A 21,275-nucleotide genomic window follows, 5' to 3' on the forward strand; every position below is an offset into this window, starting at 1 on the left:
ATACGACATGTATGACAATAAAGTGAACCGTGAACCTGGAACCTTGGTTTGGGGAAACAGTGAGAAACAAGTACATGCACAATATACATATATATATATATATACACAATACATATACATATATAGATATGTTATATACGGTAATAAAGTAGATATACAGATAATATAGGATATATACAGGTAATAAAGGATATATACAGATAATATAGAACATAAACAGGTAATAAAGGATATACACAGGCAATACAGGATATATACGGGTAATGTAGGATATATACGGTAATATAGGATATATACAAGTAATATGGGATATATACCCAATGCATATATGTGTACCCAGTGCACGTCAATGTACCCAGTGCTTGTAAACGTATCCAGTACTTTCTCTAGTCTTACCTGTACAGTTTCCTCCGCTTCTGTCAAGTTCATAACCGATGTTGCATTCACATCTGAAAAGGCCTGGAATATTCCGGCAATGTCCGTTGAACACAGATACCAGCGAAGGTACATTCATCAATGTCTGCAGAAGAGGCAAAAAGAAAGTTAGAATGGAACGATGGGGGGGGGCAGCTGTGAGGGATTAGTGGATCATGGGATCATGGTGGAAAATTGGCAGCCAGCAGTAGGAAGTGAAGGCTGCTCACCTCGGCAGACACATCCAGACAGACAGACAGACAAACAGACACTATCAGAGGCAGCCAAGGGGTCGGAAACTGGGCTCTTCCACATCATTAACCTCTGCACAAATCATTACTATCCAGTGGTGCTTGGGCTGACACAGGGAGGACTGGACACACTGTTAAAGATGTGGGACACATCAGCACCGTGGGGTCAGTCCTGCTCATTCGACTGGATCCAACAGGTGATGTCTTTATCAGGAAGAATGACTCCCACTCTGCTTCCAGTCACAAAGGTGGTCATGTGTCCACTACAGGTCAGCTCAGGGTCACACTGGTCATTACGGGTGTTTTTTTTAACTTAGTTTTTATTAGATTTACCTTTTTTTTTTTATCAGTACATACAATGGATGTATTTAAATCAGGGGTCTCATTTAACCTGAACCTGAACAAATACGAAGAACCTGAAATGTTTAAAGAAAATTCAGGCAGAATTTCAACTATTTTCTGCCTGTTACTCAGTGTTTAGTGTCTTTGTAGATCTGATCCATTATGCACATGTAGAAATGATAAATTGAGGCAGAAATATTGTTAAAATTGCACTTATTTTCTTAAGAAATTTCAGTTTTTCAGGTTATTCACATCTTTTTTTTGGATAGTTTATAAAAGCCTGTATTTTCATCATATAATGTTTTTTTTTTTGCACTAAAACACAGACAAAATCTCGAGTTGTCATTATTTATATGTTATTCTGTTATTATTTACTGGTTCGGCCCACTGAAAGATCAAATCGGGCTGAATGGGGAACCTGAAAGAAAATGAGTTGAGACCCCTGATTTAAATACAGGGGTTGGACAAATAATGGAAACACCTTCACCTCAAGATGATAATGCCCCAATCCATACAGCTAGAATTGTTAAAGAATGGCATGAGGAACATTCTAATGAAGTTGAGCATCTCGTATGGCCGGCACAGTCCCCAGTACCTCAACATTATTGAGCATTTATGGTCAGTTTAGAGATTCAAGTAAGACGTCGATTTCCACCGCCATCGCCTCTAAAAAGAGTTGGAGGGTATTCTAACTGAAGAATGGCTTAAAATTCTTTGGAAAACAATTCACAAGTTGTATGAATCAATACCTCGGAGAAGTGAGGCTGTAATTGCCGCAAAAGGCGGACCTACACCATATTAAATTATATTTTGTTGATTTTTAAGGTGTTTCCATTATTTTGTCCAACCGCCTGTACATTTCAATAAGTTTATTTCCCTTTTCTCAGCTGTATGTGGGTCTGTCCATGAAACTGGGTTAATTTTAGTATCTGACACTTTTCCATCTTTTAGACCAAATAATAAAAGGTAAATGTAGACATATTTCCCCCCAGGATGGACCTAATGATGACCTCAGATACATGCAAAAAAATTTATAACTGTTACTCTGATCCAGCCCATAATTAATGAATTTATAATAAAAATACTGGGTCCAAAAATAGGACCCAAATATGGACATTAAATCTCCTGGGTGTCAGTGCATTAGATGTGTAAATGTGTGTAAATAGTCTTCTATAGACTCTAAATAAAGACACTGTGTTCAATGTGTTGATCCTAGTGGTGTTTTCTAATCCACACATGTGGGTTTTTCATCAATCTCAGTCTCATTCCAGGTTTGGTGTGGAACCCATCGTGTCCACTGGTGTTACATACGGAACCTGAACATTTAAACACTAATAAATCACGAGTAGTTTTGCAATAGTGGTCATTTTGTCAAATCGTCTGCCTTGAATATTTACTTCAATTCCCAAAATGCACCTGTGACGGAATAAAAACATATTCAAAAAAATAGTAGCGTGGAATTTCCGTGTCCTTTTTATCGTGTTAAATGCAGATTTTTGTATGCGGGTGTCAAATAAAAAATGTGTTTTATCTGAAAAATTGTTTGTCTTTTATCTCAGTAAATATTTATTTGTGCCTTATCTCACTGTAACAAACTGTAGATGTTTTTTTAAACACCATAAATATCCTGTAAAAGCTTCTGTTAATTAAAAACAAATCTTTAAAAAATATATAAATATATATTATTATTATTGCAGTGATAAAGGTGGCAGAGGTTCCATCTGTTAGTAAAGGTGGTTCTCTGAACCCTTAGTGAGAATGGGATCTGCTCCATTTGATAAATATCCTAAACTTTTAGAATCCGTGTATTGTACACTGTAAAAAAAAAAATCTGTAATTTAACAGAATTTTCACTGTTTATTTTATAGATTTTTCCTGTATTTTTAAGATACAAGGAAAATATCAATGAAATGACAAAATATCAATGAAATGACAAAAATAGGCTGTGATTTTACATGTCAGATGTAAAATAACACAAAAAAAACTGTAACTGTGAATAACGATAAAATTTCCATTTTTTAAAAGAGATTTTTTGCTTTTTTCACAGAAAAATATAGTTAAAATACATTTGCAAATGTATCATAATTTCACAAATATTTATTTTTTATTTATGAGATTAAACTGTTAATTTAAAGTTCAATACTATAAAAAAATAATGAAATGAGATAAAATTACTGACAATTACCATAAAAGAAGTATTTGTTCTGTAAGTTTAACAAGACTTGTTTGTTAATTGACAAATATCTTGTGTAATTATGGGAGGTTTCACAACAAAAATGTTGAATAAATGTATTTTTGTGAATATATAACATGTATAAGCACTGATAAATTGTCCAAATACAGTATTTATCAGTGGATTGTACAACTTAGTCTCATTGAAAATTACACATATATATATATATTATATATATATATATATATATATATATATATATATTATTATATTTTTTTTTTTATATATGTAATTTGATTATTTTAATACATGGAAATATGTCTTTATTAAACATTAAAAAGTTAAAAAAAAAAAAAAGCAAATCTCATGTAAAGTTAGGGCACAAAAACGATATTTTAATTATGGAAAATTACTGTATTTTTATGAGATGGTTATTTTCCATTATTTTACAGTATTTTTTTGGGCACCCCTGCTTCCGGAATATTACCCTTTTTTTTTCTACTTTTTTTTTTTTACAGTGTATGAGGAAGGTTCTGGTTTCTTCCATCTGATGGTTCTAGACTTTAAGGCAAAAGTGGAATTATATATTTAACAAGTATTTATCTGCCCTTCTATCCAGACCTGCAGGTATTACCCCAGTATTGCCACAACTTGATTCTTTTAACATGAAAATATGAATTCAACTTAATGTTCATTTTTTAAAACCCTTTATCAGGCAAGTGACATATTTTTGGCCATTGTCCTTAAACATTACATATGGGGCCAATCCCGTGCCTCAGTGACGTCCAGAAGCATGTTGATTGTTTTCAGAGATTTTACATACATTTTGAAGCTGTAAATAGGTGAATATGAGTGTTTTTGTTGTCCATTTATGACCTTATAACAGGTGTTTTATAGTATGTGGTTTACTTTTTAGGAAGTGCGCTTTTTAGCCTATTAACATTTTAAAAATGGCAAATTTATTACTTATCGGCCATATTACATTATTGGTTGTTTATTACATTATTGGCTTCTACGGGGACCAATAAATTTGCCTCTTATTGAATTCAGAGACGGGCAGATGAGAAATCTAAACCTATTTTAGTCAAATACCACTGAAAAAAACTTTGCCATCAATAAAAAACCCATGCAGACAGCAGATAAACGACATGAAGTTAATCCTTGTTGTTGTTTTTTTTTTTTTTCATGTAAAAGGAGACATAAAACTCTGTTGATATGATAAAACCATATCCTGTGTTACATAGGAGTTTTGTTGTGTAAGTTTTAGTCAATGTGATAAAACACACACTTGGAACTGATACAACCAGATGGTCAACGCTAGAATCCTACAAATTCACATATGACACATAGAAAACACTCCGCCACTGAAACGCTCCCATCAGTTAATCCTATGTTTTCCTGTAGAAGGAAATCGAATTTGATACAGCTATCAAACAGCTATTACATGTGTAAAATCTGCCAAAAAAGACCAGGGGTTATTTCAGTCAGTTTTCTTCAGTGCTGCTGCAGACTGAAACTGTCTGGATTGATGACGTCACTGAGGGGGTTTATATGTCCAACTATGAGCAGGAGTTTTCTGACATGGAAAGGACAACTTATTAGACATTTGTTAGGATAATATGATGATATATTATATTGAGAAGTATTTTACATTATAATTACACACAACTGTAATTTACACACTTATGTATATTTCTTTAATTATCCTATTGATAATATATTTTCTAGTACATATTGTACACATTGTACAAATGTGTTCCTGCGCCTTTGGACTCATTTTTTACAATCATAAATGCTGAAGTGAGAGTTGGAGGTACTTGGATAAAAAAGTCTATTTCAGGGGGTACTCCAATGTAAAAAGTCCATTTCAGGGTGTACTTCACTGTTAAAAAGTATATTTCAGGGTGTACTCCACTGTAAAAAGTCTATTTCAGGGTGTACTTTACTGTAAAGAGTATATTTCAGGGTGTACTCCACTGAAAAAAGTATTTCACAGTGTACTTTACTGTAAATTATATTTCAGAGTGTACTCCACTGTAAAAAGTCTATTTCAGGGGGTACTCCACTGTAAAAAGTCTTTTTCAGGGTGTACTTCACTGTAAAAAGTATTTCAGGGTTTACTCCACTTTAAAAAGTCTATTTCAGGGGTGTACTTTACTGTAAAGTATATTTCAGGGTGTACTCCACTGTAAAAAGTCTATTTCAGGGTGTACTTTACTGTAAAGAGTATATTTCAAGGTGTACTCCACTGAAAAAAGTCTATTTCAGGGTGTACTTTACTGTAAAGAGTATATTTCAGGGTGTACTCCACTGTAAAAAGTCTATTTCAGGGTGTACTTTACTGTAAAGTATATTTCAGGGTGTACTCCACTGTAAAAAGTCTATTTCAGGGTGTACTTTACTGTAAAGTATATTTCAAGGTGTACTCCACTGTAAGAAGTGTATTTCAGGGGGTACTCCACTGTAAAAAGTCTATTTCAGGGTGTACTTCACTGTAAAAAAGTATATTTCAGGGTTTACTCCACTGTAAAAAGTCTATTTCAGGGTGTACTTTACTGTAAAGAATATATTTCAGGGTGTACTCCACTGTAAAAAGTCTATTTCAGGGTGTACTTTACTGTAAAGAGTATATTTCAGGGTGTACTACACTGTAAAAAGTCTATTTCAGGGTGTACTTTACTGTAAAGTATATTTCAGGGTGTACTCCACTGTAAAAAGTCTATTTCAGGGTGTACTTTACTGTAAAGTATATTTCAGGGTGTACTCCACTGTAAAAAGTCTATTTCAGGGTGTACTTCATTGTAAAAAGTCTACTTTAGGGGGTACTCCACTGTAAAAAGTCTATTTCAGGGTGTACTTCATTGTAAAAAGTCTACTTTAGGGGGTACTCCACTGTAAAAAGTATATTTCAGGGTGTATTCCACTGTAAAAAGTATATTTCAGGGGGTACTCCACTGTAAAAAGTATATTTCAGGGGGTACTCCACTGTAAAAAGGTGGAGAACCACTGATTTACCCTGAAAAAACATGAAATACAGAGATAATATTATCATAAATGTTGATAAATCGCTCAAGAATGATTAAATTGATAGAAAAGTGACTTTGGGAACTGGCTCAGCAAAAGCACTGGGTCTTTGTGGGTTAAACAGATCTGTAGTTGACCGTCTATTACCAAATTTGTGTCAGTTGAATCCATGTGGATGCTGAACATGTGTGCTTCACTTCTCCTAAACCAAAACAGTGGTTGTTTTTCGATTTCCAAAAAACAAACTGTCCTTCACCAGAACAACATCTATTAGAATAAAACTACTGTAGGATGTGGAGGCCGTTCAGAAGGTTCTGGATTATCAGGAACACTACAGTATGTGGTGGTGTCTTACCCTCACAGGCCTTTCCATCAGCAGTAGGAATGAAACCCATGTCACATTCACAGCGAAAACCGCCCGGCATGTTCAGACAGTGACCACTCTCACACAGATTAGTGTTCTCTGCACACTCGTCACTGTCTGTAGAGAGAGAGAGAGTGGGGAGAGAGGGGGTGGGGTGGGGGATAGATAGATAGATAGATAGATAGAAGAGAGAGAGAGAGAGAGAGAGAGAGAGAGAGAGGAGAGAGAGAGAGGAGAGAAGAGAGGGAAGAGAGGGGGGAGGAAGGGGAGGAGAGAGAGGAGAGAGAGAGGGGAGGAGAGAGAGAGAGAGGGAGAGAGAGAAAGAGAGAGGAGAGAGAGAGGGAGAGAGAGAAAGAGAGAGAGAGGGGGGATAGATAGATAGATAGATAGATAGATAGATAGATAGATAGATAGATAGATAGATAGATAGATAGATAGATAGATAGATAGATAGATAGATGAGAGAGAGAGGAGAGAGAGAGAGGAGAGAGAGAGAAGAGGAGAGAGAGAGGAGAGAGGGAGAGGGGAGGAAGAGAGAGGAGGAGAGGAGAGAGAGAAAGAGAGAGTAGAGAGAGGAGAGAGAGAGAGGGAGAGGAGAGAGAGGAGAGGAGAGAGGAGAGAGAGGGGAGGGAGAGGGAGGAGAGGGAGAGGGAGAGCGAGAGGAGAGGGAGAGGGAGAGGGAGAGGAGAGGGAGAGGGAGAGGGAGAGGAGAGGAGAGAGAGAAGACAGGGACAGGGGGAGGAAGAGAGAGAGAGGAGAGGAGAAAGAGTGGAGAGAGGAGAGGAAAGAAGAAGATAGATAGATAGATAGAGAGATAGATAGATAGATAGATAGATAGATAGATAGATAGATAGATAGATAGATAGATAGATAGATAGATAGATAGATAGATAGATAGATAGAATATAAGATTAACAATAGAATACAAGAGCAAACACATGATACATAATAAATTAGAAGAATAAACTTTTTTCACGCTAAAACTAAGTGAAAAATGTGGATTCTTAGGTATGTAAAAGTTCTTATGTCTACTATTGGACCGGTTCAGCCCACTTCAGCTCACATTGGGCTGAATGTGGAACCTGAACTAAAATGAGTGTGAGGTCCATGGTGTAGGATCTGAGTGCCAGTGTGTGAGGCGTTCAATGACCTGAGCAGTAGAATCCGTCTCCAGAGAAGCCGTCCTTGCATGCGCAGCGGTACGAGCCCATGGTGTTCAGACAGTCTGCGTTGTTGCTGCACATGTGCGTTCCGTTGGAACACTCGTCCAGGTCTGAAACACATACAAATAAAACAAGTTCACAACAGGCTGGAGGAGGTTTCAACCGAACACAACGGAAATGTGAAAATCTGATTAAAATCTAATTCACACTGAAAAAAATAGATACACACTGGGATTTATTTAACTGTTTCACATACAAACATTCACACTAAATTACAGCTGTTGAAGTTGGATGCAAGGCTCAGTTTTATTTTTTCGTTTTATTATAGTTTAGTTTTATTGTTTTGACTTTTTTCTCTAATTCAGTCAGTTTTATTCGTTTTTAGAGCAGGTTTGCTAGTTTTTATTAGTTTTCATTATTTTCTAAATGTTTAGTTTTAGTTTAGTAGTATTAATTTTAGTTAGTCGTATCTTTCTCTTCTTCTCCGTCGTATTCAAACAAATCCCAGACAGGACTCTGCTGCTTTCTCCCAACTTTAGCCTCCAGTTTTCCAGGTAGAGTGGGGACCAGAAGACGACTGGAAACCACAAGTGACGGACCGTTAAATATCATATGGTGCTGCTAGGTAAAATAGCTCGAGCAAAATAAATGATTTCGTATCAATCCAACATTGACAAAGATGAAAACGAAGGAAATTTTATCCATAACTTTTATCCGTTTTAGTTAGTTTTATAAACACACAAAGTTTCAGTTAGTTTTTTTTTTTGTTTTCTTTTAATTATAGTTTTTATTTATTTCAGTTGACGAAAATGTTTTTTCAATTCTAGTTTTCGTCATTTCGTTAGTTTTTTAACGTTAATAACCTTGGTTGGATGTGATGTAACATGTCATTTATCTGTTAGTGCGTACACAGACTTGATTCAGCTCAGAAAAGTGTCCTCCCTTCACTCGATAATTGCTGTGGAACATCTTTGGGTCAGGTCTACCAGTTTGTTCAAAGAATTAGGAAATATGATTTTTGAATTTTTCCAAATCCCCATTGGTTTATAATGGGACACATTTTAAAGTGCTGTAACTTGAAAACAGTTGAATATATGGATAAATTACTATTGGCAATAGATAGGAAGTCACATGGGCTTTCATTTGGTGTCATGACCTTTGACCTTGAGCAACTTTGAAAGGTCAAACGAATGGCAATTAATGTCTTTAAATATGCCATCGGACTAGAGCTGCACAATGTATCGTTGAGCATCGTCATCGCAATGTACGTGCGCAGTAGTCACATGCAGATCTAATGTGCAATGTAGGAGTAAATGAACTCAACGTGTTCTCATCTAATATGGAGTGAGTCGGAGAGAGATCGGCCCAATCGGGCCCAATCGGGCCCAGGGCCGAAACCTGTCACGGAGATGTGACAGCTGATTGGTACGGTCTGTGCAGTGGTTGTAATGCGGTCGACCAGATCTGGGACGGTCGTTGGAGGAGCTGGTGGTGTGGTAATGCTCAGCAAGGTGTACAACAGTAGAGTGGTGGACTCCAAACACCCTGGCTACGGCCCGTCTGCTCCGTCCAGCTGAAACATGCCAATGGCCCCATCTGTCTCCGGTTGCAGTAGTAGTGACATTGTGGACAAAGTGTTTTTGCTCCATTTTGGTGTCTTTTTATAGGGAGGTTGTGCACAATTGAGCAGAGGTCCAATTCATCTGTGAGTTTCACTCATGAGCAGACATGGGTGAGGAATACCAAAATACAGTTCTTATTGCTAATCAAAATCAACCAACCGGAACCGGGAAAACAATCATTTCATTCTGACTCAGAGTAGTACTGAACTCATTGTAGTTTTCAATTTTGCAATAACTGTCATATTTCTGAAAAAATCGAGAAAATGAAAATGGTGCGTTCTTTTTTCTTTTTTCCTAGTGTATTCTCCAACGCACAAACCCCCTCCCCATTCCGCCACTTTTCTTCTTTTTTTTTTCAACTGATAACTTGTAAATACAAGTTAAGTCAACTTGCACCTAGATGAAAAAACTTTCAATAAGTCAAGACAATGAACTAATGAACATTTAACTTTTGAAAACTTGAACAGTTGAGTTAAAACTCCAAAACTAGTCGGAGCTCTTTGAGTTGAAGAGCAAAAATAAGTGGACAGAACTAAATGGGGCTGTCATGTTTTGCAGTGTGGAGTCTTACCTGTGCACGTGAGTCCGTTGCCAATCCATCCTGGAGCGCAGTTGCATTTAAAGCTGCCGGCCGTGTTGTGCAGGTGGCGGTCGGTCACAGTTATGGGCTCCGATCTCACACTCATTGATATCTGTCACAGATGAAGCAAACAAGAGGTTTAGTAAAGAAAAAAGGCCCACAGTGCTCTGATGGTCTGCTGACTGGGGTCTGCCTTTTCATTCCACTGGGGTTCATGGCAACAAGGCAACACTTGATGCTTGGTCTGAGTTGAATAAAGACGGCAGCAGGAGACGACGGAGCTCAACCTTTTTGGCACAGTATCTTTATCTATGGAGGGCTGTATTTCAGAGTCAAAGGCAGCAAGACGTTCTGTGATGTCTGATACTAATAGCTTTCCTGCAGAGGTTTTAATGAGCACGCTCAGTCCCTGGATTTGGACCGTATGAGTGTGTCCAGACAGCTGCAAACGAGGCCAGAAAGGAGAGCGATACGTTAACGCAGAGGCCTGGTTCTGTCTGAAGCAGCATTTCTGAGGTTTTCAGTTCTTTGGGCAAATGTTTCCTGTTCAGCCACAAACCCTGAACCTTTTTACATGAGGCTTTTGTAAAGCACTCGATGATGCTCAACTATGAGTTTCTCACCACTACAGATGTTCAGTTTGGAAATGTAATCGTTTCCAAATATCATTTCAATAAAAATGTAATGGAACGCTGTGCAAAGTCTACAAATAAACATTCCTTCATGGCAAAACTGTTGTAATTGTACCTGCTCCGTGCCAACAGATGAAATATTTGGACGTTTAGCAGGAATACCTTTGTGTTTGCATCAACTGCTGTAATACGGCCCTCCGCTCAATAATAAATGAGAACAATGAAATGGAACAATAAATGAGCTTCTATTAAAATCGGCCCTGCCTGTGTTTCCATTCTTCAGAGCTGACGTTCCCAGAGTTAGAGTGGGAATGAAAGTGGGTCACAGAGCTGGTACCCAATGATCACCCACGACAGAGGAGGAGTTTACAGGGGTGACCGCAACAACGCCATGAAAATGTAGATGGAACAGGATTAAATGACGTCAAAGGTGTAATAAGATCAAAATTCTACCTCTCGTTCTGCCAACAGTTTTTTTCCCAGTGCTGTGTGTAGCCTTAACAACTCCATATCACATATTTAACAATGTATGGTGTATGCCAGGGGTGTCAAACTCATTTTAGTTCAGTTCCACATTCAGCCAAATATGACCTCCAGTGGGCCAGACCAGTAAAATAATAACAGTGAAAAAAAAAAATTATATTATGATCAGGCTTACATCTACAAAGTTTCCTGAAAAATCTGAATAACATGAACAACTTGAATCGTCTTAAGAAAAACAAGTGTAATTTTAACAATATTCTGCCTCGGTTTACCAGTTTATCATTTACACATGTGCATTATAATCGCACAAAACATTTAGTAACAGGCAGAATATTGAAAAAATTGCATTTACTTTCTTAAAAGTAAGTTGTTCATATTTGTTCAGGTTATTCACATTTTTGTAACAGTATAGTTTGGTAATGTAAACATTTTCATGTAATTTTACTTACTTTTACTTACTACTTACTTTTATACCAAAAAACAAAGAGAAAATTTAAGGTTGTCATTATTATTTATAGGTTATTATGATATTTTACTGGTTCTGACCCACTTGAAATCTAATTGGTCTGTATGTGTCTGTATGTGGAACCTGAATTAAAATGATTCTGACACCACTGATTGTTAATATCTTCAGTGTAATTTTTGCATTTCACAAATGTATCCCACAGGCCAGATTGGACCCTTTGGTGAGTTGGATTTGGCCCCCAGGCCACATGTTTGACAACTGTGGTGTATGTTTTATTTTTGTATTTGTGTATAAATAACACACTTTTATTTATGCACTCTGTCCATGAGTGTCAGTTGATCTACGGGGCACCTGTCTTTTATTACTCAGATTCTTGTAATTTTTCATTGTTTTTTTCCTTGTTACTGTCTTTTATGTATTGTTATTCTGAGCTCTTGCAGCTCATTTTCCAATGCAGTTTTTCTGCAATGGCAAAAAAACTGATTCTGATTCTGACAATGTAGAGACCAAAAATGGTGTGAAAGATGCAACAAGATGAGCCAAGAGCTGACTAAAAGATGTAATACCTAAGCAGACACATATTTACACACTCTGCTCTAGGTCCAGGTTTCTCAACTGGTGGAACATGACCCAAAAGTGGGTCGCAGGGCGGCACGATTAATCGATTTTAACCTCCTAAGACCCAGGAAATGTCAGCAAAGTACCAGCTTTTTTTGTTTTTATTAAATAAGTGCCCATATTTGGAAACATCATGATGCAACAGTTTTTTCAGATGCAGTTTTTAACATTTTTATGGAATGTCCTTTGTGGTGGACAGTTTTCTTTTTTTGTATGAAGTTGTGAAACTCTTGTCCACAAATGTGGACAGAAAACCCATAGCTGGGTCTGAGGACGTTAAATCAATATCAGATTTTTTAATTCAGACGATTTTTAAGAAAGGGAAATCGTCAAATCGATTTAATCTCTTGGTCTCGAGCCACGTGCCTTCGGGCTACCGTAGGCTCCTCCTCCTAACTGTGAGAGCGTCTTTTACAGACGTTTGTGTAATGACCACGGACCTTAAATCTGTGATAAGCCTGCTGTAGTGATACCAATGTAAGCTGTGGTCCACGCACGGATCCCCCAATTCAAATACAAATGCATGGGGATCACTCATCTTACACAGTCCAGGCACACATGCCTGATGCCTGTCACTGACTTCCACTGCCATAACGTCTGTGGGCCCATCACGGAATTTTCAGGGATTCAGTGATACCGTCACAGATTTGAGGTAGGGAGCAGTGGCTTGTAGGGGTGTTAGAAAATATCGGTTCTGCAATATATCACGATAATTCATTTCACAATACTGTATCAATATTAAAAAGTACTGTATTGATATTTTTAGGTATTTATTCAAATGCAGATATAGTGAAGGTTCATTTTGTTTTTTTTTTTCTTCATTGTTTAGATCTTATTTATTATTATTTATCACTCTTTTATTAAATCATAGTAGTTCCTTTGATGCAGTCACACAAAAATAATGTTCTGATGTTAGTTCTGAACTAATAGAATATGAACATTTGAACAGGGCCTTAAACTGTAATGTCTGTAAAACAGAATTTCAGTTTGAACACAGGAACATTTTGTGATATAGCATTAGATCTTGTGATCAAATAAAAATGTGTTTAGTGTGCATATTTCTTGTGCAAATCAATTCTTCCAGGAAAATCATTTTTTAAAAAGAAACAAACAAAAAATTGCCTTTTTAACAGTATCATGATATATGTGATATATCGTATTGTGATCCCAGTATCGTGATTTGTATCGTATCGCCAGATTCTTGCCAATAAACAGCACTAGTGCCTTGCTTTGCAGGCTGCTCACAAAAGCGACATGCCAACTTCTGTTGTCTTTTGTAGTTTTACCCGAAAATCAAAATTGAAAATCGAGTTTCTGAGGAAAAAAATTGGAATTTTATTTTTGCCCAAAATCGTGCAGCCCTAGTGGGTCGCTAAGGTTTTAACCCTTCATTGGGCAAGTGACTATTTTTAGTAATTTCCGCATACATTACAAGACAGTGACCTCAACAGTTCCAGAGAGGACAGTGAGTCAACTTTCTCAGGTCCAATGTGTTCTACACAACACTGGATCCAGAAGACTTTGAATCTATCTTCCTGGATTTGGGGAATCTTGTTTCAGGGTGTCTAGAAGCCAAGAATGTAAAAACAACTGATAATGTAATAACGGCTGATAATGCAATAAATTTGCCATTTATTAAATGTAATAGGCCAATAACGTAATATCTGGCCAATAACGTAATAAAAGTCCTGAACCGATAACGTAATAGTTTTTGGCCAATAACATTATAACTTATTACGTTTTTGGCTCAGTTATTACATTTGCAAAGAAGTTTTTTTTTTTTACCAGGCCAATAATATAATAAATAACCAGCCAATAAGTTATAACGTTATTGACCAAAAGTTATTACGTTATGGGTTCAGGACTTTTATTACGTTGTTGGCCAGATATTACGTTATTGACTTACTACATTTTAAAAATGGCAAATTTATACATTATCGGCTGTTATTACATTATCAGCTGTTATTACATTATTGGCTTCTACAGGGTGTAACCAAAAAGAATCTGTGTGATACACTGCTGTAGATGGAAGGTCTTCTTTAGTATGGTAAGTTAAAGGGCACAATGGAAAAAGCCTGCATTTGGAACAAACAACTGCTAAACTGAGCCAAAAACGAACCCATGAAGCACAGACCTACACACTGTGTGTGTGTGTGTGTGTGTGTGCGTGCGCATGTATGTGTGCGCGTATGTATGTCTGTATATGTGTGTGCATGTGTGTGTTTGTGTGTATGTGTGTGCGTGCATGTACAGTATGTGTGTGTATGAATGTGCGCATGTCTGTGTGTATGTGTACGTGTGTGCGCATGTGTGTGTGTATGCGTCTGTAGTTGTATGTAGTGTATTGTGTATGTATGTATGGTGTATGGTGCAGTATGTGTGCGTCTGTGTGTGTGGGTGTGTGTGTGCGTGTGCGTGTGTACATGTGTGTCTGCACATGAAGGAAAGCCACACTATGACCTCAATCAAGATGTTGGGATTTATCAGCCAATCAGACCCCCCCTCCCTCCCTGTGTGTGTCTGTCTTTGTGAGGGTAGTAATTCCAAACACTGTCAATTAGAGCTTAGTGCTGCTGGTTTATAGTCTTCCTGAGCAGAGGGTACGGTATATTTACACTACATTTGATGATGGGGTTAATATGAGGGCTGGGAGCAAACGAATCAGACAGAATTAAAGATCATTTCCACCGAGACTTTGATGACAGAGAACACACACACACACACACACGACACACACACACACACACACACACACAAACACTCAAGTGGAAACGTAAAATGCAAACTGAGTGGTTGCACGCGAGAAGTGTGTCAGCAGTTACAGCTGGTGTCAAAGAAAAGATCTCATTTAACTGACAGATGGGACAAAACAGATAAAACAGTATATTGTTATTATTATCATTATTATTATTATTATCGTTTTATTTTCTGACTTCCCTTTTAATCGTCTTTATTGTTCCCTGCCTGTAGCACTTTGAGGTTTTTAGATAAAAATGTAAAGTGCATTACAAATAAAATGTATTATTATAATTATTATTATATCAGAGAATCCCATATGTGCTGCAGTTTCTTCACTGAATGCCTGTTCATCGACTCCACTCCATTTTCTTGTGGCAGAAAGTAGACAAGCATATTAATGTCAGTATTTATTACTGCATAGACTGAGACAAGACTGTCGAACTAATACTTTGGGCCTCTATTCTTATTCTGTTGTACTGGTGATTTGTTAATATTGTTGCACTGACTGGAGTAAAACAATGACAATAAAGACGATTCTATTCTATTCTATTCTGATGTTTTTTTTCTTACTTATAAATGGTTCTGTTTACAGTTTGAAACATGTTTTAGTGTATGACATTAACGTACATTATTCTCAGTCTATTTTTTTTAAAATCACATTAGAACAGTTGAACTGTCTGGTCCCTGTATTTATATGATGTGAAGGTTTGCACTGACAGTCAGTAAACGAAAGTCAGACTTTCTAATCATACACTTTAACAACACTTCAGAGTCTGTATGTCTTCACCTTACTCCAGTAACACGGGTCTCTTTTTACACTCGTATGTTTCCTTGTACTTGAGTTGCAGAGCGTGTGTAGTTCTGCCACCTCTGATGAACTCAACATGTTCGACCGTCACCCTTACTTAAAGCTAAAACCCTCCCTGGCTTGTAAACTCCTGGCTCCACATCTCCAGTGCATCTCCACCCATGTCCTAAGTTTCCAGCACACACACACACAGACATAAAAGCACTAACGTGTGCGTTCAGAGACTCACGCCCTGCCCTGGAGTGTTGTGGAATAAAAAAAAAAAAAAAAGAAAAGAGAAGGAATCATTATGGGAGCTTCATCCCATCTTCAACAGCTGGATCAGATCTAGGCTTGTGGAGAAGCACTCGCTCATCAACACCCAAATGCACGCAAGAAGATTAGCACATAATACCAACGGGATCGCATAAGGCCGCTTTCACAGTGACAAGTGATTTCTTATGCCTGAATATATTGGAGGGAGAACTGTTCCAAAAAGAGTAGCAGGTTTTGTTTCCCTTGTCCATAACAGGACATCCTGCCTGCTGCCTGAGAGGAATTACTGTCTTAGGCCTGATTCCCTGGTATTCTGGAGCTGAAATTCCAAACTGGTGAATCAGAACGGGCAGTTTTCTGCCACCTCGGCTTTCTCAAAACAAGGATAATACTGTATGCAAAGTTTAAGGGAATTAGAATGAGCATGAGTGTGTGTGAGGGGGCATGAAGACGACATGAGACAGACCTGTTTACTGGGGTCTGAGGGAGGACACGCTGCTGCTGCTGCTGCTGCTGCTGACAGGGCTCTGACTCAAAATAAAGCCAGATTAGACCTCTAAACTCTCAGATTGCACAAACAGCTCAACATTATGGAAGTAAATCTGTCTCATCAGATTTTGAATAATAAAAGCTACTGAATTTCTAGTACTTTTTTTTTTTTTTTTTTGCAGTGAAATTAAGTATCTGAATTAGTTTTTGCAGTGAAATTAAGTATCTGAATTTTTTGTCTTGGAATTCAACTACATTCACAAATTTAGAATAAAAAAAATTCAGATGCAAAAAATTCAGATGCAAAACATTCAAAAGCAAAAAATTCAGATACAAAACATTCAAAAGCAAAAAATTCAAAAGCAAAAATTCAGATGCAAAACTATCAAAAGTAAAAAATTCAGATGCAAAAATTTCAAAAGCAAAAAATTCAGATGCAAAACATTCAAAAGCAAAAAATTCAGATGCAAAATATTCAAAAGCAAAAACTTCAGATGCAAAAAATTCAAAGGCAAAAAATTCAGATGCAAAAAATTCAAAAGCAAAAAATTAAAAAAATTCAGATGAAAAAAATTCAAAAGCAAAAAATTCAGATGCAAAACATTCAAAAGGAAAAAATTCAGATGAAAAAATTGAAAAGGAAAAAATTCAGATGCAAAAAATTCTGATCACACTTTCCAACCACACTGACCGTCTTCCTGCATCGGCGTCACTTGCCCAACTTAACATAACTCGATTGGCTGGCTGTCAATTCGACTTGAGATAGAATCAATTGCTTATCCTTGGTGTCCCGGATGTTTGATCTGAATTTTTTGGTCTGAAGTTTTTGCTTCAGAAATTTTTTAATCTGAATTTTTTTTATTCTAAATATATAAACATAGTTGAATTCAAAGACAAAAAATCAGATACTTAATTTCAGTGCAAAAAAATTCAGCGCTAGAAATTCAAGGGCTTTTATGATTCAAAATCTGATGAGACAGATTTACTTCCATACAACGTTCACCATCCTCAGTCCCCAACCTTTAAGTATAAATCCGCCTTAACTTTGACTAGACGAGCACACGGGTCCAAATTAGCAGTGAACTCTAGCAGCAGTTTGGACCTTGTATTTGTGTATTCTGGAGCTGGTGCAGGTGATTACGCACTATGTAACTCTTCCAACCATCACGCAATGTTTAACTGACTTTAATGAAAGAGCAACAAAGGAATAAACAAAGGTGCCATGTGATGCATGTGTCAGACGGTAAATAGTGACCTCACTGTCCCTGCTGCTGTGTGGAGTGTGCTTCTCATCCCTCAGACAGGAGCCTTTGAACAAGGGTGAGTAATACTTAACCCTTTATCGGGCAAGTGACTATTTTTGGTAATTTTCACGTACATTACAAGACAGTAACAGTAACAGTAACAGAGAGGACAGTGAGTCCCCAATCTGAGGTCCAACGTGGTCTGCAGCACAGGTGTCAAACATGTGGACAAATCTGATGATGATCAAGGTGTGAAAACCATTTTAATTCAGGTTCCACATACAGACCAATTCAGTGGTGGTGCTAAAGTGCCCTCATGGGAGTCAAAACATGTGCTAAAGTGCCCTCATGGGAGACAAAACATGTGCGGAAGTGCCTTCATGGGAGTCAAAACATGTGCTAAAGTGCCCTCATGGGAGTCAAAACGTGTGCTGAAGTGCCTTCATGGGAGACAAAACATGCTAAAGTGCCCCCATGGGAGTCAAAACATATGCTAAAGTGCCCTTATGGGAGTCAAAATGTGTGCTGAAGTGCCTTCATGGGAGACAAAACGTGCTAAAGTGCCCCCATGGGAGTCAAAACATATGCCAAATTGCCCTCATGGGAGTCAAAACATGTGCTGAAGTGCCCTCATGGGAGTCAAAACATGTGCTAAAGTGCCCTCATGGGAGTCAAAATGTGTGCTGGAGTGCCCTCATGGCAGTCAAAACGTGTGCTAAAGTGCCCTCATGGGAGTCAAAACATATGCTAAAGTGCCCTCATGGGAGTCAAAACGTTTGCTAAGTGCCCTCATGGGAGTCAAAACATGTGCTAAAGTCCCCTCATGGGAGTCAAAACGTGTGCTAAAGTGCCCTCATGGGAGTCAAAACATATGCTAAAGTGCCCTCATGGGAGTCAAAATGTGTGCTAAAGTGCCCTCATGGGAGTCAAAACGTGTGCTAAAGTGCCCTCATGGGAGTCAAAATGCGCTAAAGTGCCCTCATGGGAGTCAAAACGTGTGCTAAAGTGCCCTCATGGGAGTCAAAACATACGCTTAAGTGCCCTCATGGGAGTCAAATGTGTGCTAAATGGGAGTCAAAACGTGTGTTTAAGTGCCCTCATGGGAGTCAAAACATGTGCTTAAGTGCCCTCATGGGAGTCAAAACATACGCTTAAGTGCCCTTTTGGGAGCCAAAATGTGTGCTAAAGTGCCCTTTTGACAGATAAAATGTGTGCTAAAGTGCCCTTTTGACAGACAAAATGTGTGCTAAAGTGCCCTCATGGGAGTCAAAACGTGTGCTAAAGAGCCTTCATGGGAGTCGAAATGTGTGCTAAAGTGCCCTCATGGGAGTCAAAACGTGTGCTAAAGAGCCTTCATGGGAGTCAAAATGTGTCCTAAAGTGCCTCATGGGAGTCAAAATGTGTGCTCACGTGCCCTCTTCAGTGGTGAGAACGCACTGTATGTGCCCTGTTCACAAAGAGAGCCGGGAGGGAAGTCAGGCATCTTCTGAATTTTGTCGTGATGTGCATTGTGGGAAGCGAAGGCTCGTGCCACTGCCTGGCAGCAGCAGCAGCAGCGCAACCATATGATATTATATGGATGAGACAAACACGATGCGGAAACAGCTGAAATGCGGAAACGGCTGGAGCTCCGCTTCTTTCAGCTGTTTCCGCATTGTGTTCGCTTCCCACATGCACGTCACGACAAAATTCCGAAGATGCCCAAGTTCCCTCTGGGCATACCCCACATGGTTTGTTCCTGGTGGATGGCACTGAGAAACTGTTCACCACGAGGGAAAAGATTCAGGTGAGTAATCATGACTAACAGATTCGTGATACTGAGGATATGACTGAGGTTGGATCTGATGAAAATTGGTGACGAAAGTCTCCCACAGCTTTAATAAGGAAAAGTAATAGAAAACTCCAGCTAAGTCACAAGTAGTCTACTCATGATCAACTTTATTTCCTGTTTTCCAAGTGCTCAGTGTGTCCACCACCTGCAGCACAGACAACATCAATGTGATAAGAGAATTCCTCTCAGATCCGTATCAGTATATCACCATCCACTGAGTTGATTGCTGTTGTTATTTGATGTTGAAGGTCATCGAGGTTAGTGGGTAGCAGCGGAACAAACTTAGAAAACTCCTCTTTCAAATGGTCACTGACTCATTCCATGACGACGCTTCACAAATGAAGGAATGCATCATTAAAGGCGCTGGTCATTAACCTTGATTTTCTACGTAGCAATAAAACATTTTGAAAAATTTCACAAAAGTAAAAAAGTCTTCGTTCTGTCGTCATATAACACACTAAGGTTGAAAAGTGGAACTTCAGAGTATTTCTAGGAGTGTCCTACAAAGGGTTAATCTGCTTCTGCTTCATCTGGATATCCTTCCATTTCTCACCTCTTTTCTCCGCATGCATTTGTTTCCCGTCCTTTCACCCAAACCACCCTTACAAACACGCCTTTCCTTCACCACATAATGAGCAGGACCGTCTCCTGGATGACTCCTACTTTGACTCCCGTACCCTGTGCTGGTTTTCCTTGGTGTCGGACTCACCTGTGCAGCCCGTGGTTCCTTTGCGGACAGAGTATCCCAGGTCACAGTGGCAGATGAAGGAGCCTTTGGTGTTCTCACAGTTCCCACTCAGACAGATGTTTGGGTTCAGCTCACACTCATCCACATCTACAACAGAGAGCAGAAGCAGAAGAGTCAAACCAAGAGACGGCAAGACTGTTCATGTGCATAACACTACGAAAACAGAAAAGACGCTGACAGTAAATACAACCGGATTGTCCTGTGTTTACCCTTTCTGCCAAAAATGTTATGATGAGCTCTAATATATGGAAGTGAGTCACAAGGTTCCAATAGTTTCAGATTTTTCATTATAGTTTAGTTTTATTTAGTTTTGATGTTTTTTCCCTCTAATTAAGTTAGTTTTAAATAGTTTTTAGAGCAGGTTTGCTAGTTTTATTAGTTTTCATTATTTTCTAAATGCTTAGTTTTAGTTTCTTTATCTTTTCTCTTCTTCTCCGTATTCAAATAAATCCCAGACAGGACTGCTGCTTTCTCCCAACTTTAGTCTCCATGTTTCCAGGTAGAGTGGGGACCAGAACGACTGGAAACCACAAGTGACGGACCGTCAAGTGTTGTATGGCGCCGCTAGCTAAAATTGCTCAAGTGAAATAAATCGCTTTCATATCAATTCAACAATGACAAAGATGAAAACAAAGGGAATTTTAGCCATAATTTTTATACATTTTAGTTAGTTTTGTGAGCACACAATACAGTTTCAGTTAGTTATCGTTTTTTCTTTTAATTACAGTTTTTATTTATTTCAGTTCACAAAAATGTTTTTACAGTTCTAGTTTTCATCATTTCGTTAGTTTTCATTAATGACAAATAACCTTTGTGAGTCACAGAACTGACTATGAACTGTAGTAAGGCTTAAAATGGATTTACTTTTTAATAAGTACTGCCGTAAAAGTCATGTTTTTTGCTTGTTGCAAGGTTATTAACGTTAGCGAAAACTAACGAAATGATGAAACTAGAATTGAAAAAACATTTTCGTTAACTGAAATAAATAAAACTATAATTAAAAGAAAAAACAATAACTAACTGAAAATT

At 38.0% G+C, this 21,275-nt stretch overlaps 1 protein-coding gene across 1 annotated transcript in view; it reads right to left on the reverse strand.

Moving 5' to 3' along the window:
* Positions 1-21,275, reverse strand: part of LOC115417141 (fibrillin-1-like) — a 94,984-nt gene that overhangs the window by 62,544 nt on the left and 11,165 nt on the right. Inside the window, 7 exon segments of the mRNA XM_030131148.1 lie at positions 397-484; positions 486-520; positions 6,560-6,685; positions 7,719-7,841; positions 9,925-9,992; positions 9,994-10,045; positions 20,208-20,333. Of these exon segments, the coding sequence (XP_029987008.1) occupies positions 397-484; positions 486-520; positions 6,560-6,685; positions 7,719-7,841; positions 9,925-9,992; positions 9,994-10,045; positions 20,208-20,333 (618 nt within the window).

This window comes from Sphaeramia orbicularis, chromosome 3 (assembly GCF_902148855.1).
Source record: "Sphaeramia orbicularis chromosome 3, fSphaOr1.1, whole genome shotgun sequence".
Taxonomy (NCBI): Eukaryota; Metazoa; Chordata; class Actinopteri; order Kurtiformes; family Apogonidae; genus Sphaeramia; species Sphaeramia orbicularis.